Source organism: Polyodon spathula, chromosome 1 (genome assembly GCF_017654505.1).
Source record: "Polyodon spathula isolate WHYD16114869_AA chromosome 1, ASM1765450v1, whole genome shotgun sequence".
Taxonomy (NCBI): Eukaryota; Metazoa; Chordata; class Actinopteri; order Acipenseriformes; family Polyodontidae; genus Polyodon; species Polyodon spathula.
In genome coordinates, this window is record NC_054534.1 from 107,820,820 (window position 1) to 107,840,269 (window position 19,450).

Below are 19,450 nucleotides of genomic sequence, written 5' to 3' on the forward strand. Positions count from 1 at the left end.
AGAGCTGAAGAGACACAAACTTGTATTGTTTAGAGAAAAATACAAGTTCTGTTATAGTCCTTGCTCAACTAGCTACAGTAACCTAGTTTCATGCACAGTATTTCATAACAGTATTGTGAAAGATGCAGTATTTCTTATTTATTTCTTAGACACCCTTATCCAGGGTGACTTACAGTTGTTACAAAATATCAAATTACATATAAGAGCAGTTATAAAGTAAAGTCATTAGAAAATAAGAGCAAAATAAAAAATACAGAATTACTTAAGAGCGAATTTGACTAAAAGCAGCAAAATTGTAGAAAAGGTTTGCTTAAGAGTCAATTCCATTAACAGCATGTAATAAGTACTATAAATGGACATAAACGATTTCAAATAAGAGCAATTACAAAAACCATGACTTCAGATACCTTGTACAAGACACAGGAAATAGTTAATTTAAGAGCAGTTGTAGAATTCGGCAAAATATGGAACAGTTCAGTGCAAGTACAGGATCATGCAAGTACTAGCGCAATTGGGAGCTGTATAGTCCATTATAGTCGAGAGTTTATTTGTTCGATCCTGTTTGTTTGCAGCCTCCAAACCCTCGGTCTGTCACTGATATGGTGTGAGACTCGGTCTCTTCCTTCCTAGCCTTGCAGGGCAGACAGATAGCGGAGCAGTGACGTCACCGAATGCTTTGGTCTCCCAGCCACTCAGTGAAGTTGGAGCAGCGCTGCGGAGATCAGAAAGGAACCAGCTATCATAGCAGTGCAGCAGGCAGCGCCGGGCAGAGCAGGAGACGCAGAAACCAGAACGATTAAAAACAACAACAACAACAACAAAAAAACAAACAAACTTTGGGAGGAGGAAATAAAACAATGCGCAGCGATTACCAACAGCTCTAAAAAATCTATATTTTTAAAAAAATATATAATGTCGCTGTTAAACGTAGACGATGATCATAGATGGATGCCGACCCACGTCCAGGTGACAGTTCTTCGGGCTTCGGGCTTGAGGGCGAAAGGTAAACATGGGACCAGCGATGTATACACTATCATCCAGGTGGGGAAAGATAAATTCTCCACCTCTGTGTTGGAGAAGACCACGTCTCCCGAATGGAAAGAGGAATGCTCCTTTGAGCTACTCCCCGGGGTCCTTGAGGCAGACAGTAAGTCCGCTTATCCCCCGGGGAGCAGTGATCTGGTCCTAACCGTCATGCATAGAGCGTTGATCGGACTGGATAACTTTTTGGGGCAAGCTGTTATCCCGCTGGATAAAATCTTTCAGGAGAAGAGGTCGCGGAAGAACGAGTAAGTTATTGTGTGGAAGGGAGGGACGATACATGCCATCATCATGTGCTCACGACTCGTGTTTTCTTGTCAGCTGAGAATGTCTATAACACTGTGTACACGGGCCTTGCCTGTAATACTGCAGTTTTGTTTGGGTGACAGCGCACAAATTGAATTAAGATGTCGTGATGAATGGTGGGGCGTGTTTCGCAGATATAACCATGCAAACATATCCTTCATTCCGGTAATTGCCGCTACGTTCAGGTTCTCTTTAGGTGCACATGTAGGTGTTCAAGTGATGGAAGCAAGTATTATAGATACTGACATGGCGAGTTTAAGTACTCGTTTTAACATTTCATAATATTATGAAGAATATATTTAACCCTTGCTAAGCAGAGTGGTCATGTGACCCATGGCTAAAGCAGAGTGTTGTAAGCCTAGAGATGTGTTCCAGGTATAATTTGATCAAGGCTGGAAGAGTTGCTATCAGTCCGTAGTTTATTAAAAAAACAAAAAAAAAAACAAACACATGTTCAGGCAAATGCACCGACACCCTTAAGGATCTAAAACATTTTAACCGTGGGTTCCATTAATGACAGCAAATTGCTTTGCTGAGGCCTTGCTGAACACGAGCCTGCATGCCCCAGTAATGTGGGAAAGGACTATACATTATTATGCACTTACACCTGTCCATACAAGCACGTTTTCAAAGTTCAAACTGTACTGGGACGACCTACACTAAAGGCTGCCTCACACCAGACACAGTGCTATGTTTTAATTGGGCGATAAGACACTCACAGCGACATGACCACACACCAGAAGCGACACACAGGCAATGTGACAGGTTTGAAAACTGACAGGTCTTGTAACTGATGGAGACTAGTACACGTTCGTCAACACGATGTGGAAATATTGAGTCTTGTCTGACAGTATTTCAGCACATATGGCAAGAAGTCATACACACCAGGCTTATCCAGTTCCTACGAAATGGACTCCCATATTGTCTTTCAAATCTGCCTTTATGATTGTGAAGACCTTTGTGATGAAGCTCTGGGTAGTTTTTTCAAAGGCAAGTATATCGTTTCCTCCATTATTTTGGATACTGCTGCGCCCTGTTGGACCACGTGCATTAAAGAGGTTCTCAGATTGCTCAATTTCCTAGTTCGACAAATCACAAAAAATAAATAAATAAAATACGATTGAATCGTATTTCCTATATCAAAATTGTAGTTGCTATTCATTTTGTCGCATCGCGTCTGTTGGGTAGCAGCTTCAAGACAGCAATGATATGTCCTCCAACTGTACCGATTTTTCCACTGTATATCTTAGTTTGGTACCCGATCCTCACAACTTTACAGCGTGGACCGAATTGTGAAATCCACTCCGCCGAGTACAATGTGTATTTTGTTTGACATGTAAAAAACAAACAAACAAAAAAAAAAAACGCCTGTTTTAAAACAAACTTAATGCTCTCCAAAATTATTCGAAACATAAACGTATTAAGATCAAGGTAAATACAATAAACTAAACCCCTCCATAAAATAAACAGACAGACATGCTTCTAGAAAATATAACCCTAAATTCCTGCCTGTAGCTGTATTTTTGAAATGTGTAGTCTTGATAGTTTAAAAGCCAAAACTACCTTCAATTTGTGCTAACCTGGTAATATTCACAATACTGCTGCAAGGATTCTAACAAACTATAAAAGGTGAACATATTACTCCTTTCTTGGCCTCCTTACACTGGCTTCATGTGCAGTTTCAAATTGATCTGGTTTTTAATTTATAAAGCCATTAATGGATTAGCACCCAGTTATTTACCAGAGCTGCTGATCCCATACATTCCTAAGCAGAATGGAGGAGGGTGTTCACATAGTTGACCATCTACAATGGCTGTGTGTGCAAGAAGTCCTCCTTGTCTAGTAATAAAATTAGTATATATTAATGCAAATTTCAAGCTTCTTGGTCCACAACGTATTCGCATGTAATCCTAAACAACGTTGAGAAATACATACTTTCTGTAAACTATGCAAGACTGATTTTAATGGTGGGAAGTGGGAGCAAGAATGCTGTTTGTGGTAAGCACGAGAGATCACAAAAACACCAAACAGCCAGTGAGGCTCAGAAAATCGGCGCTTCAAGAACACTTTTCACTGCCAAAGAAAAAAAACGCAATCAAAGTTACATACGCAGATTCTTCTACATGTTGCGACGAGTTCAGCAAATCTGTAGTAGACTTGTTCCTGGAGTCAGACATTGTAAAGCGTTCAGCAGGAAAGTCTTGCAAATAATGAAAGGGCGTTTCTATTACAATTTCCGCATCAACGCTGCTTTAGAAATTCGGATCAGTAATATGTGTTCATATACAGCAATAGTATGTGAATTTTTAAAACGGCTAGTTGAGTTACCTGTTACTGGTTTTCCCATCATAGTGTGTTAGCTGTGCTTGTAGACAGTTCCTTATGTACTGTATTACCCAACGCTTCGAGCTTCCCCATGTTTTGGTATGTTTTTTCCAAGAAAAAAAAATAGGTCTTAAACATTTTTGCAACCTTAACTGAATTGTTTTAGAAAAATGATTTCCAAAACTTCCATTTGAAAAAATTATTTGTAAATCTAATACTCATATTTGTAGCCTAATGAACGCGGGTCTCATCTGAAAAAAACATCTCTTAGCAGTGGTACTCAAACCTCATGGTATTGCGATCCCAGCCCCCCCATCAATGAAATTACTTCACTGCCCTGTGTTACTGCAGAATTGTTAGTATTAAGTAAAACATGCTTTACAAGGCATTGTCAACAAAATTTAAATAGCAGTAGCTTATTTTTTACTGTCAACAGTATAAAGAGTACATTCAATATTTGCATTCCTTACCTAATGAGAGGGGTGAGCTTGCACGGATGAACACAAGTACGTTTACAAAAACAATTATTGCCGAGGTAAGTAGATTTGTATTAACAGAGTAGTAACACCAACAACAAATGCCAAACATGTCCGATATATAGTCACGTGGGATATTTACTTTCAATCCACCGCCACTATAGTGCTTCAGTGCAAGCATAGTCTTTCATACAGGAGTCAAGAAAGCTTCAGTGCTGTCTCTAAACCAGTCAAGACAGCATAAAATATGACTGCTTTGTGACGGTATAGGCAATTCGCACAGACTAGATTGCCTCATCAATGTCTGTTCTGAGCCGTCAACTTGTCTGTGTGAAAGAGTATTTCGATAGATACATCAAGGCTGTGGGATATAGTAATATCTATTATCTCCTGGTGTTCTGTTCTTGTCTGTGTGAAAATAAGGCTTCACTTGGTACACACCCCATGTGCAGAACTTGAAGTTTCCCGTTTTGTCCTGTGTTGGTAATTTTGTAACTGTATGATTTTATAAATCTAGGAAAACCCAGAAAAGGTTTCTGTAATAAAATGTATTTGATGGTTTTTATCTGCAAAAAAAAGAGCTTCCAGGAGCCTAAAGAGCCCCTGGACTCCCGCTTAAGGTTGTGCCTCCCTTCTGAAATCTGAATTGGTGCCCCTGGCCCAAACACCGCAGTCAACCTAGAATTTACTTTGTGTAGAAAGACACAAGTGGACATTCAGTTTTAAAACAAAAGGGCAAAAACAATCTTGTCTTGCTGCTATGCATGTTGTGTGGTTTATCACCTGTCCCTGTTTTCCCTGGATCGTCCTGCTTGTGGGGAAGGTGTACTGGGATTTCGGTATGCCTTTCCAGGACACTAAAAGATCCTGGCTTTTAATACTATCCTGGTTTTTTATCTTATGCTGCCACACCCGTGTAATTTACTACAGCAACACCACAATTTCAGTGTCATGAGTTGAGCACAAGTTGGATAACTCGAGCTAGGAAATCACTGCAACAGATGCACAGTATGAATTGATTGTCAATACTGTAGTAATATTATAGATGTTGCCTATTGGAGGACTCTAGGATTTCAAGAGAGTTTACACTTAACAAGCGCCCTTCCCTTCAGATGTCCCAGTTTTTTATACCTCCAGAGGTGGCGACCCTGATGTGATGAGGACACCGTGCTGCCCTGGCCTTTCAGAACTTGCCAGCTGGCGTCTCGGCAGGTGGAGAGTATTGATCTGATCTTTTCAAGGGCTCTGCGGCAGTGGGAGTGTGATGTGCATAGGGTCAGTGGTACTGTAAACACCATCTGCTGTGCAAGGGGTAGAATACTGTATTACTGCATGTCAGTGGCTTGGGCATTAGCAGAAATGACCGTGGAGTTAAAATTGACACCGCAGTGTGACAATAACTGTAAATAGTTTTACATAATAGTTTTAATAACCTTTTTTTTTTGTATGTTTGCCTGGTTTTGCAATGCATTTTCTGCAGGCCAGAGTAACTCAAGTGCTGTGCAACATCTGCAGTGTATTTTTGGTGAAGGTGTTGATTTCAGTCTCTCTGCTCCGCTTCAGTCGATGACAGCGATCCTACTGCAACCTCCCCCCCCCCCCCCCCCCCCCCCCCTCCCCACACACACACACACACACACACACACACACACAGTGCTGTACTGTATCTGTAGGAGTGATAAATTGTACAGTGTCATAATTCTGTGCTGAATTCAATATCAGGAGCAGTGTAGTTGCTCATTCCAAAGGATTACCATTGATCATGCCTTCAAATTGCATTGCTGAGGTTTGGCACATTTCTTCACTGTAGGGAGCCTTGAGAGCTATGGAAAGGCTCATATTGTAGTATCAGTGTATGCAAGTACTGTGGTTAGGTTGTTTTATTAAACCGACCAAGACATGCTTGTGTGATATAATAATAATAAGCTTATTTAAGCAGCAGTACCCGCCAGTCTGGTACTGGTCATCCGCTCTTAGGCTGGGACACTCTATATTCAGATGCATGAATGATGTTTATAGAAAGAGACAAGTGCTTGGCTGGCTCACGTATGCAATGCTGTGAAACTGTTTGGTAACCTTCCCTGGCTTCTCCATTTCCACAGTTCACCCTTGATAAAATCCAGTGCACATTTCATCAGCACCAATAGAGAACGTGTTGAAACTCTGTATGTTTAGGGAGCGGAACACTTCAATGCCGTTATCTAGGGCAAGCATGTATCAGTATCTAGTATCTCAGTGTTTTCCTGCTCTAATGCCCTACCTTCTCTGTTCCTCTGCCAGCTCTCGTCACTGCTGTGACAGTGATGGGAGATATTTTGCTTGTAAAAATGTCAAGCAAGATCATGATGAGCTGTGAAACAAGCTATTAAATGTGTATTTACATAAGAAAAAAGTGAATTTGCCTATACCCAGATACAATCTGAAAGGTCTAAGGAAGCAGGAGTGTGGAGAAGATGTTTGCATTTCAGGGTAGGACGATAAGGGCTGCTGTGCTGTAAGTAGTTCATCTTGGGTTGTCTCTCCGGACTGTACCATAAAATAAATGTTCTTACGATGGTGTGTTTGTGTGTACTTTAGTTTGTTATATGCTGTATTGAGGCAGCAGTTTCTTCGGGGGCGTCACATGCACATAGCCAGAGTTGCGCTTTTAAGTATGTGTGTATATGTGTGTGTGTATTTACAGTGCCTGTAGAAAGTCTACACCCCCTTGAACTTTTTTGACACATTGCTGTCAGTGCCTCAGACTTTCATGCATTTAAATGAGGATTTATTCCCACTTATCCATACACCATATTCCACACTTAAAGGGGAAAAAAAAGATGTATACTAAATACAAAACTGAAAGATCATAATTGGATAAGTCTCTACCCCTGAGTTAATACTTGGTGGAAGCACCTTTGGCAGCAATTACAACTGAGAGTCTGTTGGGATAGATCTCTACCAACTTTACATTCTACCTAGATTTGACAATATTTGACCATTCTTCTTTACAGAACTATTCAAGCTGTGTCAAGTTCCTTGAGTGTTGATGGACAGCAACCTTCAAGTCATGCCACAAATTTTCCAATTGTGTTCCAGTTTCAGCTTTTTTGCAGAGGGCAGCAGGTTTTCCTCAAGGACTTCTCTGTACTTTGCTCCATTAATTTTCCCTTCTATCTTGACAAGTGCCCCAGTCCCTGTCGATGAGAAACATCCCCATAACATGATGCTGCCACCACCATGCTTCACAGTAGGGATGGTGTTCTTTGGGTGATGCGTGGTGTTGGGTTTGCGCCAAAAAGTTCAATTTTAGTTTAGTCAGACCACAAAACTTTTTGCCATATGGCTACAGAATCTCCTGAGTTTCTGTGCATCCTTGAAACAGGATTCAAGGTGGGCTTTCTTGAGTAATGACTTCCTTCTTGCCACCCTACCATACAGGCCATATTTATGGAGTGCTTGGGATATTGTTGTCACATGCACACTTTGACCAGTCTTGGCCGTAAAAGCCTGTAGCTCTTGTAACGTTGCCATTGGCCTCTTGGTAGCCTCTCTGATCAGTCTCCTTGCTCGGTCATCCAGTTTGGAGGGACGGCCTGATCTAGGCAGAGTCTTGGTGGTGCCATACACCTTCTACTTGGTAATCATTTTGACCGTGCTTCAATGGATATTCAAGGTGTTTTTCATATTTTTTTATACCCATCCCTTGATTTGTGCCTTTCAAGAACTTTGTCCTGGAGTTCTTTTGAAAGCGCTGTGGTGCTCATGGTCTTTGCTTTGAAATGCACTACCCAGCAGAGGGAACCTACAGGAACTGCTGAATTTATCCGGAAATCCTGTGAATCACTACAATTTAACACCGGTGGAGACGACTTAACTTGTGTGAATTTGAAGGCGATTGGTTACACCTAATTTATTTAGGATTGCTATTACAAGGGGGGTGGACTTTTACCGAAACCAAGCTATTTCAGTTTTTTTTTTTCATTTTAATTTTCTATAAATTTCTTGAATATTTATTTCAGTTGAAAGTTATGGGATAGGATGTGTAGATAAATGAAAAAAAAGTTTTAATTCCAGGCTATAAGGTAACAAAAGATGAAGAGTTTGAAAGGGTGTAGATTTTCTATAGGCACTGATATAATATATACAGTGCTTTGCAAAAATATTCAGACCCCTGACCAATTCTGTCATATTACTGAATTACAAATGTTACATTGAAATTTTGTTCTGTTTGATTTTATTTTAAAACACTGAAACTCTATCAGTTATTGTAAGGTGACATTGGTTTTATGTTGGGAAATATTTTTAAGAAAAATGTAAAAACGGAAATATCTTGCTTGCATAAGTATTCAACCCCTGTGCTGTGGAAGCTCCCAGTTTGCACTGATGAAAAAAATTGCCCTAACGGGGACACAGTTCTCTTACCATTGGCCTCCACCTGTGAACCATTAAAGTTGCTGTCACATTTTCTGGATAAAAACCCCTCTGTTGAAGGATCATTGGTAAGGCTGTGAATCTGAAGGAAAATGTAGACCAAAGAGCATTCTACAGAAGTTATAGATAAAGTAAAACAAATGCATAGATTAGGGAAAGGGTACAAAATAATATCCAAGTGTTTCGATATCCCAGTGAGCACAGTTGGATCAATAATCAGGAAGTGGAAGCTGCATCACCCTACCCAGGCACTGCCAAGAAAAGGCCACCCCTCAAAACTCAGCGCTCAAACAAGGAGACTTGAGAGAAGCTACAGAGAGGCCAACAATCACTTTGAAGGAGCTACAGAGTTCAGTGGCTGGGAGTGGAGTAATGGTGCACCAGTCAACCATATCAAGAGCTCTGCATAACACTGGCCTGTATGGGAGGGTGGCAAGAAAGAAGCCATTACTCAAAAAGTACCATCTGAAAGCACGTCTGGAATTTTCCAGAAAGCATGAGAGTGACCCAGCTGTGATGTGGGAAAAGGTTTTGTGGTCAGATGAGACCAAGATAGAGCTTTTTGGCCAAAACTCAAAGCGCTATGTGTGGTGCAAACCTAACACTGCCCATGCCTCAAGACACACCATCCCTACAGTGAAGTATGGTGGCGGCATCATCATGCTGTGGGGATGCGGCTCATCAGCAGGGACTGGGCATCTTGTTACAATTGAAGGAAGAATGGATGGAGCAAAATACAGGAAAATACTGCAAGAGAATCTGCTTCGGTCCGCTAAAAAACTGAAGCTTGGGATGTCACCTTACAATAATTGATTTTGAGTTTATATGTTTTAAAATAAAATATCGAACAGAACGAAATTAATGTACAATTTGTAATTCAGTAATATGAGAATTGGTAAGGGGTCTGAATACTTTTGCAAGGCACTGTGTGTGTGTGTGTAATATATATATAATTTAGTGTATATATGTGTATATACATGTGTGTAATATATTGGTGTGTGCGCTTATATTTTAGGAAGGTAATGCTTTATTTTTTAAACACAATACTGGTCGTTTATTACCAAAGCAGCCAATTCATTGTTGGTTTCAATCAGGACCTGCAGTTCTGAGGTGAGCACAAAAAAAAAATGATGGGGGGGGGGGGGGGGGGGACTGCCGTACTTATGATTTTACTGGTGCCCGGATGTGTAGAAAACCCAATATCATTCTATATAGATAATGAAAGTAAATTAATCTGGCAATAATGAGGAAGTTTGGGTTGCTGTAGTACATAGTTGTCTTTTAAAGGACAAACAAGCTGAAGTTTATATCCATTGTCATAATGAATGCAACATACAGTGGCATTCATTTGTATTTTCAATTAGATTTGTAATTTAGAACATGTCTTGATCAGTGGCAAAAACTCCTAATTAAATCAATTTTGATTCCATGTTGTAACACAATAAAATGTGGAATAGTCCAGGGGGGGTGAATACTTTTGAGAGCCACTGTAGCTGTGTTGGTTTGAGATTCCAGACTAGAACCATGGTTCTGTAACTCCACTTTGTATACTGCCGTGGTTTAAGTATTCAGCTATCATGGCGTGCAGTTAACTTTGCTAGTAATTAGTATTGCTTTTAGAGGCTTCACAGCTTTGATTGTTGGTGGCAACACATGAACACAAGAACGTTGAAATTGTTTTGAAATCAACGCTGCAATTTAACCTACTTTCTAATCTTAAATCCCCAGCTAGGCCATGTGACTGTGCTTGACTGATCCGATGGTTGATTTTACAATGCAGTAATACTACACAGTACGAAAAGAGGTGTGGTGAAAATGGCCATTGGCAGACAGATGGGGTTGCATCACAGGCCAGGATGTTGCTGGCAGGAAGAGACTATGCACAAAGCTGCAGTGAAGCGCTAATGTGACCTTTTATTACAGCACCCTCTTGTATACACCTTTTAACTGGAGCCTAATTACTCATTTATTCAACTGCCGGCTCCAGCCACATTCCATATGTTCTCCCCACACACCTCTTATACAGGCAGGGCTTTCACCCTGCCACACAGGCGTTTAGACTAGAAGTCTTTTTACTTGGTTACTTTTAATATTACAATCTGGGATTTATAGTTTGCTTGCAGGCTTGAAAAGAACAAGGTAGTGTGTTCCCAATACTATAGTTGGTGCATTAGATTGTAAAAGTCAATTTACAGATTGTGTAAATGCTGTCATAAGCAAGTGGGGGAAGACAAAGTCTGCAGAGGATCTTTGCATCAAATCCATTAATCCAGTGCCCACAGTATCTAGTTTGAATGCAACATCCTGTAGTGAGCACGATGTATTGAAGTGTGATACTGGACAGAGGAACCCCTTTTCACCTGTCCAGGATGGATTTATTGGGTCCCATTAGTTTCCTTAATAAAACTGTCAGGAGAAAGTGATGTTGACGCCTGCCTTGGTGGTGTTGATGTTGGAGAGATTGAGTATATAGGTATAATGGAGGAGGGCTGTCCTGCTGTCATTTGTTTGCCAAAGGTCTAATCCTGTGCTATGCAAGCCCACTGATCTCATTTCACATGTTCCTCTTTTGTAGCACCGTTCTGTAGGGAATTAAGAATTTCTAAAATGCAACCTGTTATGGTGCAACACCCACAGCTTCTGCCAATAAAACAGGACAGGACATCTCCTGTGTAGGTAGTGTGTTTTTTTTTTTTTTTTTTTTTTTTGTAACCTGCAGCCATTGTGTAAGAGTACAGTAAAGTGCTTGCTTATAAGTTTCTGGTTTTAATTGCACACTGAGTGGGCCAGGTGATGGTAAAGATCTATGTCGGTAATAAGTGTTTTGGAGAAACCTGTTTTTAGCTCATTTCAAACATGTGCTGCCAAGAATTGAAAGTGACTTGCAACTGGAGCCTCCAGAATATAGCTAATCCTTAACCTTGGGTTTGGATGTTCTTCCAAGTTTTAAACAAATGTTAATGTTATCCTTGAGACAGAAGGGTTTAGAATGTTTACAGTAAGGGTGCATCACTGTTTAAACTCTGATTGCTCAGCATGTTTCCCAATTCTGCTGCTGGTGGTGGGAGTTCTACCTCCTGAAAATGTAGGGTTATTGACAGTTAAGATATGCTTGTAGAGGACAGGTTGACAAAGCTGCAGTATCTTTTGATCCTGTTTTTATAGGGGTATTGGAACGGATATTTATTACATAGGAGTAGCTGTGATTTATTTTGTGCTAATTTGGACCTGATTGGAACCTGTGGGGGGGGGTGGGTGGGGGGGGTGGGGTGGGGTATAATGTACATGGCAGCTGGACCAGGTTAACGGGTTCTGCCTATGGTAGTTGCATTAAAGGTAAATCAATAAATATTTTTGGCTGACTTTAATTGTAGGCGAAGTGCCTTGCATGTGGACCCTTGTCCATTCTTGTACGGTAGGTCTGTAAATAGCAGGATTATTTGTCGCCACGCTTTAAGCATTGCAAGTCATTTTTATGGGGCACCTTTATTTTACTATACAGTAAGTACAGATGTCAACATTGCTTTAACTTAAAGTTTAGGTCTTTGGTGCCAAGTACAGAGCTGCCCTCGGTGTAAGCTGGTTCCTGCCGCCTCCTGTGGCTACTTCTGCTTCTTCAGTGGCATCTAAGTCTGTACTCCACTGTCCTTCCTACATCCAGGTACCCACAAGATGAACCAATCAAGTCGTTTGTTAAAAAATGAGCAAGTGGAATAAATGTCTGCTTTAACAAATACATTTCTCCAGGTTTTTTTGTCATTTTTAAATGTAAAGTGTGGAGGATTCTGCAAAACAGATTTTAATTTGGGATCGGTTGACAATATCTTCCAATGAGTGTATTATGTTTATCATATTTGAAATAGGCAAATAAGTAGAAACAAGTTATAACATGTTTCCTTTTATCTTTGTGTAACTGATCTCTCTAACAGACTTTGGGGGAAAAAAACAGGTTTGTCAAAACTCTTGTCTGCAAGATTACTGCTTCCTTTTAGTTTTAAAAAGTAATCGAGAAACATATGGCTTAGCTGGGAAGTAAAGTGGATCAGTGGGTAATTACAAAAACATCAAAATACTAACACTGTCAAGCTACTAACAACCAACCGAGCAAGATGGGCCGAATGGCCTCCCTTCGTTTGTAAACTGTTCTGTTTTTTAAAGTTTCCATTTAACGTTCAAGTGAAGCCGTAGTTAATAATCTGTAGTGTTGTCGTGTGCTATCATTAAACACTTCAAATTGTTAGTTGGGGTGGGCTGTCTTCCTGTTGATGGGACTAACTGTGCCTTTTTTAGCTATGTATGGAATGCTGTCTATACAAGCTTGTCGCGTTCTGTCAGTTACCTACCTGGTAACAATTCAGTGCTAAAATCCTTAACCAGGTATCAGAGCGCAGACTGAATGGAACAGGAGTCTAATTTCGAGAGAACTGCTACACAGACTTTGCGGTGAAAGCTGCTGTTACCATGCCAAATGGATGTTTGTTTTTAGCAATACAGATCAAACAGTTTCTTGCAACATGTCTGTAGCTTAAAATGTTTAAGATGAAACCGCCTTAGAGGCCCCTAGCTATTTTATGTGCCAGTCATGTCGTCCATTTGTCATGTTTTAACATGACACTCGTGCACTGAGCAATGTTTCCCTTCCTTGAATGGTAACACATTGTGTAAATAGTATTTGATACCGTTGATAGTAGGGCGTAGATTTTTAATTAATACTCAGTCGGGAGTACACAAAGACACAGTTCATGTCTGTTCCATTGTATCCAAATTGGAGATCCATGAATGAAGCAGGTCAATTTCAGCAACAGATGCAGTGCCTCACTTGCAAGTTTTGGGTAAACTTCTCTGTCTTTGTGCGTGGAGACAATTCAGTCAAATGTTTAATCAGCAGTGTATTGTGCAGATAGTGAGACAGAGTAACGGCAGTGGGGACTGAAATCCAATCCTGCCATATATGTAGGTTTCCTTTGAGGCAGTTAAACCATGTGAAACTACTGTGCAGTCTGACTACTTTTTGTAAATATAACCTAGTTTGCAAGAATAAGGCTGCATTCGTGCTAGCTCCGTTGCAAACGACTCGGTCTGGTTAGTTTAGTTTGAAACGGAGTTCGTTTTGTGTTCACAATGCAGTTTTCAAGTGAACTCTGTTCATTTATATGGTCTGTGAACCGGATGTTTACAATGTCCTGCAAGACATAATGAAAGATGGCAGCTATTGATGTATTGCTCTGGTTTTTAATAAAGCGTGTTTTAGATTCTTACACATTGCTGTGGAAGAAAGCACTGGGGTGCACTTCGCTAATTTAATGAATACATTTCTTGAATGCCTACAGTAGGAGAATGCAGTTTACGCAATTCTGCACGATTTGCCATTTAAGTCATTGAAGAAAAGATAGAACATATTTTGTGTTTTGTTCAGATTGGCTTGGATTTGTGTCTGACCAAATTTTATACCAAAGCTTCAGTTTCTCACTCTGTCCATATAGTTAAGATTACCAGATTTCCACAATGAAAAACAGGGACTTATTTTTTTTTATTCACTGATGCTGTAGCAACTCCTGAAGCAGTTAACAAAAGTAACAGCATATAAAATGAATAAAAGTAATATTAAATTAAAAATCAGGTGAATTTATTGCAGATCATAACTGCATTTTATTTCTATTGTACTCTAATCAAAACATGTTAAATGTTCCAAAAGCTGATTTTAAAAAAGATAAGCCATTACCATTTAAGCATATGGAATCAGAATGATTGAACAAGTAATCCACAGTATTGTTATTTTTGAATGGTGCGAACATGCAACCCAATACATTTACTCCTACCATTAACTTTCTGAGCACAGATAGCTTTATACTTAAATACAATAGCAAAACCGGGAAGATTTAACAATTTTACTGTTTCTGACCAGGACAAAAAAATTTAAGGTTGAAAACTGACGATCTCAATTTTCCCAGGATGTCTGGTAACCCCAGTGTAGTTCTCTGAAATGTATATTTAGTTTTTTGCTCTACATGTTTCCTCAGAATATCAACTGAACCATGAAATGTTTACTTCCTATTCAGGTTATCTTGTATAATTCGTTTTGTATGTGCAATAGGACCCAGTCTATCTGTTCACGTTGAGGTTTAGCAAGCGAGCCAGACTCTGCGTTTTACCAAACGCACCGAGAACACCTCTTTTAAGTGGATTCGGTACCGTTGGTTTCCCAGGCGGACTTTGTTGTTCACACTTAACACCAAACGTACAGAGTGCAGACCAAACCCTCTATACGGACCCTGTGTGAACAGAAAGAGCGCTTTCACATCTACTGTAGTTCTCTTGCAAGTGATTCGAATCGTGGTTCACTTGCAAACAAACTATTTTTTTTTTTCTTTTTCACACCAGTAAAAATCAAGCGAACTAGAGTGTCTTTAAAGTACATTCAAATGTGTTTTGTTTGGTTCACTTGGAAACTAACTGCTTCAATCGCCCTCCTTGTGATTTTTTTTTTTAATATATAATCACTCTATTTTACTAGTCTCACCTGCCTGTACTTCAGCAATATGAAAGAACTAGGCAGAGGCCCAGGTATACTGTTTCCCAGCTAGGGCAGAGGGGTCACTTCCAGCTTGTGTAGTCAGTCGTGTCTGTTATCCTTTTAAAACTTCTATTTTTATAGAACACCATTGAAGCTGTGCTATAGATTGGTTAGCATAGCTTCTGTATGATCATTAAATACAGGTGGGGTGCCTCTTATGTTGATTCCCCCTGGGAATATACTATAGTATAGGACACTCCCATGAGGAGTACAACAATTTGCCTCATCAGCTTCAGAGAATTAAATGAAGTGCAGCTGGCTGCATATAACTGACAAAGCAGGTCAGGTCAATGCAGTGTGGTGTGCGACAGACTGCTGTTTGTGTACACACTATCTGTAGCCAGTGGTTATAGTACACAAAGCTAAAAAATAATTCCAGTAATTATCTAATATGTATTGCAGTTATGTTAAAAGAAGTAAGCAACTCTCAGAAGCCACACTCACTGGCTCATCTTTGAGTCAATCCCTGCTAATTCAATGACTGTTGTTTTCAATGTACACTTCGTTCCTTCATGCAGTAGTCTCCACGTATAGGAACACCTCATCAGAGAACACTTCATCAAAGGGAACAGCCTTGTGGTGAAAGCGATTTTTCCCATTTGTAAATGCGCCAGCTAAAGGAACTTTGCTTAAAAGAACCCTTTCTTGGCACTGCCAGTGATTCGTTCACCATGGATACAGTGCTGTTTTGTAAAAAAAAAAAAAAAAAAAAAAAAAAAAAAAAGCGATTTGTCATAGAGTATCTTGAAGGATACCGAAGGATCTTTCCAGAACAGTTGTCCTATCATTGAATTGTTTTGTATTCTGATTGCTACAAAATGGCAAGTAAACAAATGACAAAATGCGCCACAGTTTCTCTTGCTATAAAAAATTGAAATTTGTTCTCGAAGAAAACCTGAATCAGACACAAGTCACGAGCAATTTGGTGTTCCCCGTTCTGGTGAATTGCTTCACCATTTTGTTAAATGTGCCAGTCTTGTATAGTGCTGCTGCATCTTGTAACGTGTGTAGGGGTGCTGTGTTAATGTAGTTTGACAGTTTATTAACGTTGTTACCCCTAAAGTAACTCCCTTTATGTTTGCTTCTGCAATTGTGATAGACTGAAATACGCCCGCCAGCTAATTTCATAGTACATAGCGATTTTAAGCTTGAATGTTTTGCCTTAGTTTTATAAACGTTAGTGTCTGTTATATTAGCATACACTTGCCTATTTTGCTTTTACTTATTCAGTTTTCATATGTTGATGCTTGTGTGTCATGACAACTAATACATTTGTATGCATTTATTTATTATATTGTATTTACACATTGTGTCTGGTGGCTCACTCCGTCTTAGAGAACACTTTAGCTGTAAGAACACCTTTGCTTGCTTCCTGAGGGGTGTTCTCTTAGCGGAGCTACTAATACAAAGGTGTTTTATTTTTCTTCAACAGTTTTGAAATATTACTATAAAAGCATTTGTAGTATTGAGAATCTAGTGCTGCTTTTACTGACATGCGTGCAGGTAGACCGTTCAGCCGTGATGAATTGGTTATAATCTGCGGTTCACTCTTAAACCTGAAGTGAAATGTTTTTGCACAGTGGTTTTAGGGTATATACTTCATTTGTGCATTTTGAGTAGTTCTGCGTTCCCCCTGTGACCCTTGGAAGTACCAGCAGGGGTTTCTTGTCCCTTGGGTTGAAAACCCCTGGTCTATGGTATTGAGAGTATTGTGTATGAATTGTTTGAGGAAGTGTTTGCAGAATGGATTGTGGCACAGATCCAGTTCTTCCTCGGGTGTGCTGTTGTTGTGTTTTTTTTGTTTGTTTTTTTAATTTATATATAAAAACATGTTGAAACATTGCAGGTTTAAAGATAGGACTGCTTTAATGTGAAGTTGTAACATTCTGTAACTCAAAATTCCATGCAATGATTGCAACTTTTTTTTTATATGTGAAAATATATTCAGTGCTGTTGGCATCCGTGTAGTGAGAAGGTTGCTTAAGATGTCTTTGCATCTTAATATTTCAGAAACTATTTGGAACTGCACTGTAGGAGTTCAGCTGCTGTAAAAGATGATCTTCAATATCTTTGTACTTTGAAAACTTTAGTCTTTTATATAAAGTGCTAAACATTTTGTTAGTACCTGCATATAATAAAACAGGTAGGCCTTAAGTGTCTATGCTGCAACATGAACTATTAACTATTTAAATTCCTTGGATAAAGTGCTGTTCTGTGTTTAAGTGTAGTGTGTGATTATATTGGACATCACCGTATATGCTATGAACAAGCAATAGTGTTGCAAATGGCCTTTTATCTGAATGCAATGAATGGATCAATTTGCTGTCCTTGTGAACTGCAGAACCCTTTCACTAAGTGGTGACTTATCTACACAGGTGGGACAAACTGTGCCTCCTGAGTCTCTGAGTTTTTTTTATTTAGATGTTTGCTGTCACTGTCCATCACTTGAGCTGTCCCCTATCTTTTATAAATAGGGCTTTATAAATAGACTCGGCGATGGCAGCGCTGTCTTATCGGCAGGAAATGTCTTGGACCCTGCCTGTAAAGTACAGCTCTGCTGGGCGGAGAGAGATCACCACTTCACGCCTGCTGCGGTTCCCCATGACTTGCCCTGCTAAGGTGTCACTTCCGAAGATAATTTAATTGAGTTATTTTTCAGGTCTTGCAACGCACGTTGACTCAATGCAATTTACGAACAAGAGGAGGCCATTCGGCCCAGCCGTGGTAGTTGATCTCAGAACTTCAGGTCTTTAAAGGAGATTTGAACTTCTGCAACATGGCTAGGCAACCCATTCCATACCCTCACGATGCTGCCTCCGATTTTACAGTCCCAGCGTACCTTGTCTTGTTTTTTGTGGAATTAATGCATCTCAGCCCTCACCTGATCATCCCAGCTCAAACACCATTCAGTCCTAGGCTTTGTGAGCAGATTGGCCAGTTGGGGTCCATTGCGCCATGCTACAGTATGTTTTGTTACTGTTGAGACTGCTCAGACTGGGCCAGACGCTATCCCAATCTTCACAGTGAAAGGCATTCCCAAAAACCTAGAAATTTTTATTCTGCTACACCATAGTCCCAACAAACTAGGACTGGAGGACATAGCTGGACATAAAGTGGATAAAGGCAGGACAGGGTGAAGGGGACAGTGATGAAGGGATGGAATGGGCTACCTAGTTAAGACCTAACTTGACAAAGTTCTGAGATCTGTCAGCTACTTGGAACTGGACAAGCTTAGATGGGCCGAATGGCCTCCTCTCGTTTGTACATTCTTACGTTCATATGTATTTAAGCATTGCTGTACAGTTTGGTTTTTTTGTTTGTTTTTGTTCTGGCTATTCACAAGTGTTTTGTGTAAACCAAGAATTATAATGCCTACTGATCTCTGCCAAGAATAATGGAAGAAATCAGTAAAGGGCATACTTGGTGCACATACTATAAATGTAGAAGACTTGGCCTACATACTTTTAAATGTAGAAGTGTTGATATACCGCATAGTGTAACTTTAGATAGGAAATTTTAAATGTAGCTTTCCAAGACTGATGTTGTAAAGATGACTTCCTTTAGCTTTAGCCATCTTTTAGATACTTCAGTTGTACTGTATACTGGTCACTGCATTTAAGCAGCACGTTGTAGGCTGTAATTACAATTTTTTTTTAATGTACTGAACATGCAGGTCATCCTGATTTTATGTAAAAGGGCAGAGACTGAGTGTGAACACCATGCAGTCCCAACCCAAGCGTTTAACAATTCTGCTGGTCTGAATCTGTAACAGTGCACCGCACACACACAACACTGCTGCATTACGTGATACAAGAATGATTTAAAAAAAATAAAATCAAAAAAATCAAAAACTGTGTCTTGAGCTCCCTGTAAACTGATTCACAGTGTTCATTTCTGCTGGGTTTTAAACGGTGTGTTCTTGCAGACAACCTTTATTGGCAGCCTGAGTGAACACTAAACACAGGGTGGTGGTGTGACCATGGGATGGGTTCTAGAAAGGCCTGGCCACCATTGTGAACGTTTATTTATTTGGTAGTAGCGGTGGTGTAAATGTACAAAGTGTAAAATTACTGTTTAAAGTATTGCACAGATCTTAATGATAGATAGCCTAACGTCATGCCATGAGCGTGGTGTTTTCATGAGGTGTCGATTTTCAGTACCAGCTGTTTGTCTGCCTCTGTCCAGGCAGAGACCACCTCAACTCTGTTCGCTTTGCCCCCTGAGGTTGGAAGATATTTCCAACATGCCTCTTCGGCTTGACAGAAGAACTATCCTGCTGTCAATGGAGATTGCAAGGTTGTGGGGTGTTGTGTTT

At 40.0% G+C, this 19,450-nt stretch overlaps 1 protein-coding gene across 3 annotated transcripts in view; it reads left to right on the forward strand.

The window, feature by feature from the left end:
* The first annotated feature begins 288 nt into the window (after positions 1 to 288).
* LOC121305172 (rab11 family-interacting protein 5-like) overlaps positions 289 to 19,450 on the forward strand; it is a 49,995-nt gene continuing 30,833 nt past the window's right edge. The window contains exon 1 of one of the 3 annotated variants that reach the window (XM_041237755.1): positions 289 to 1,289. In XM_041237755.1, the coding sequence (XP_041093689.1) occupies positions 913 to 1,289 (377 nt within the window). In that variant the 5' untranslated portion in view covers positions 289 to 912. The remainder of the gene's footprint in view (positions 1,290 to 19,450) is intronic. The other 2 variants (XM_041237094.1, XM_041238449.1) reach the window with 2 other exon arrangements.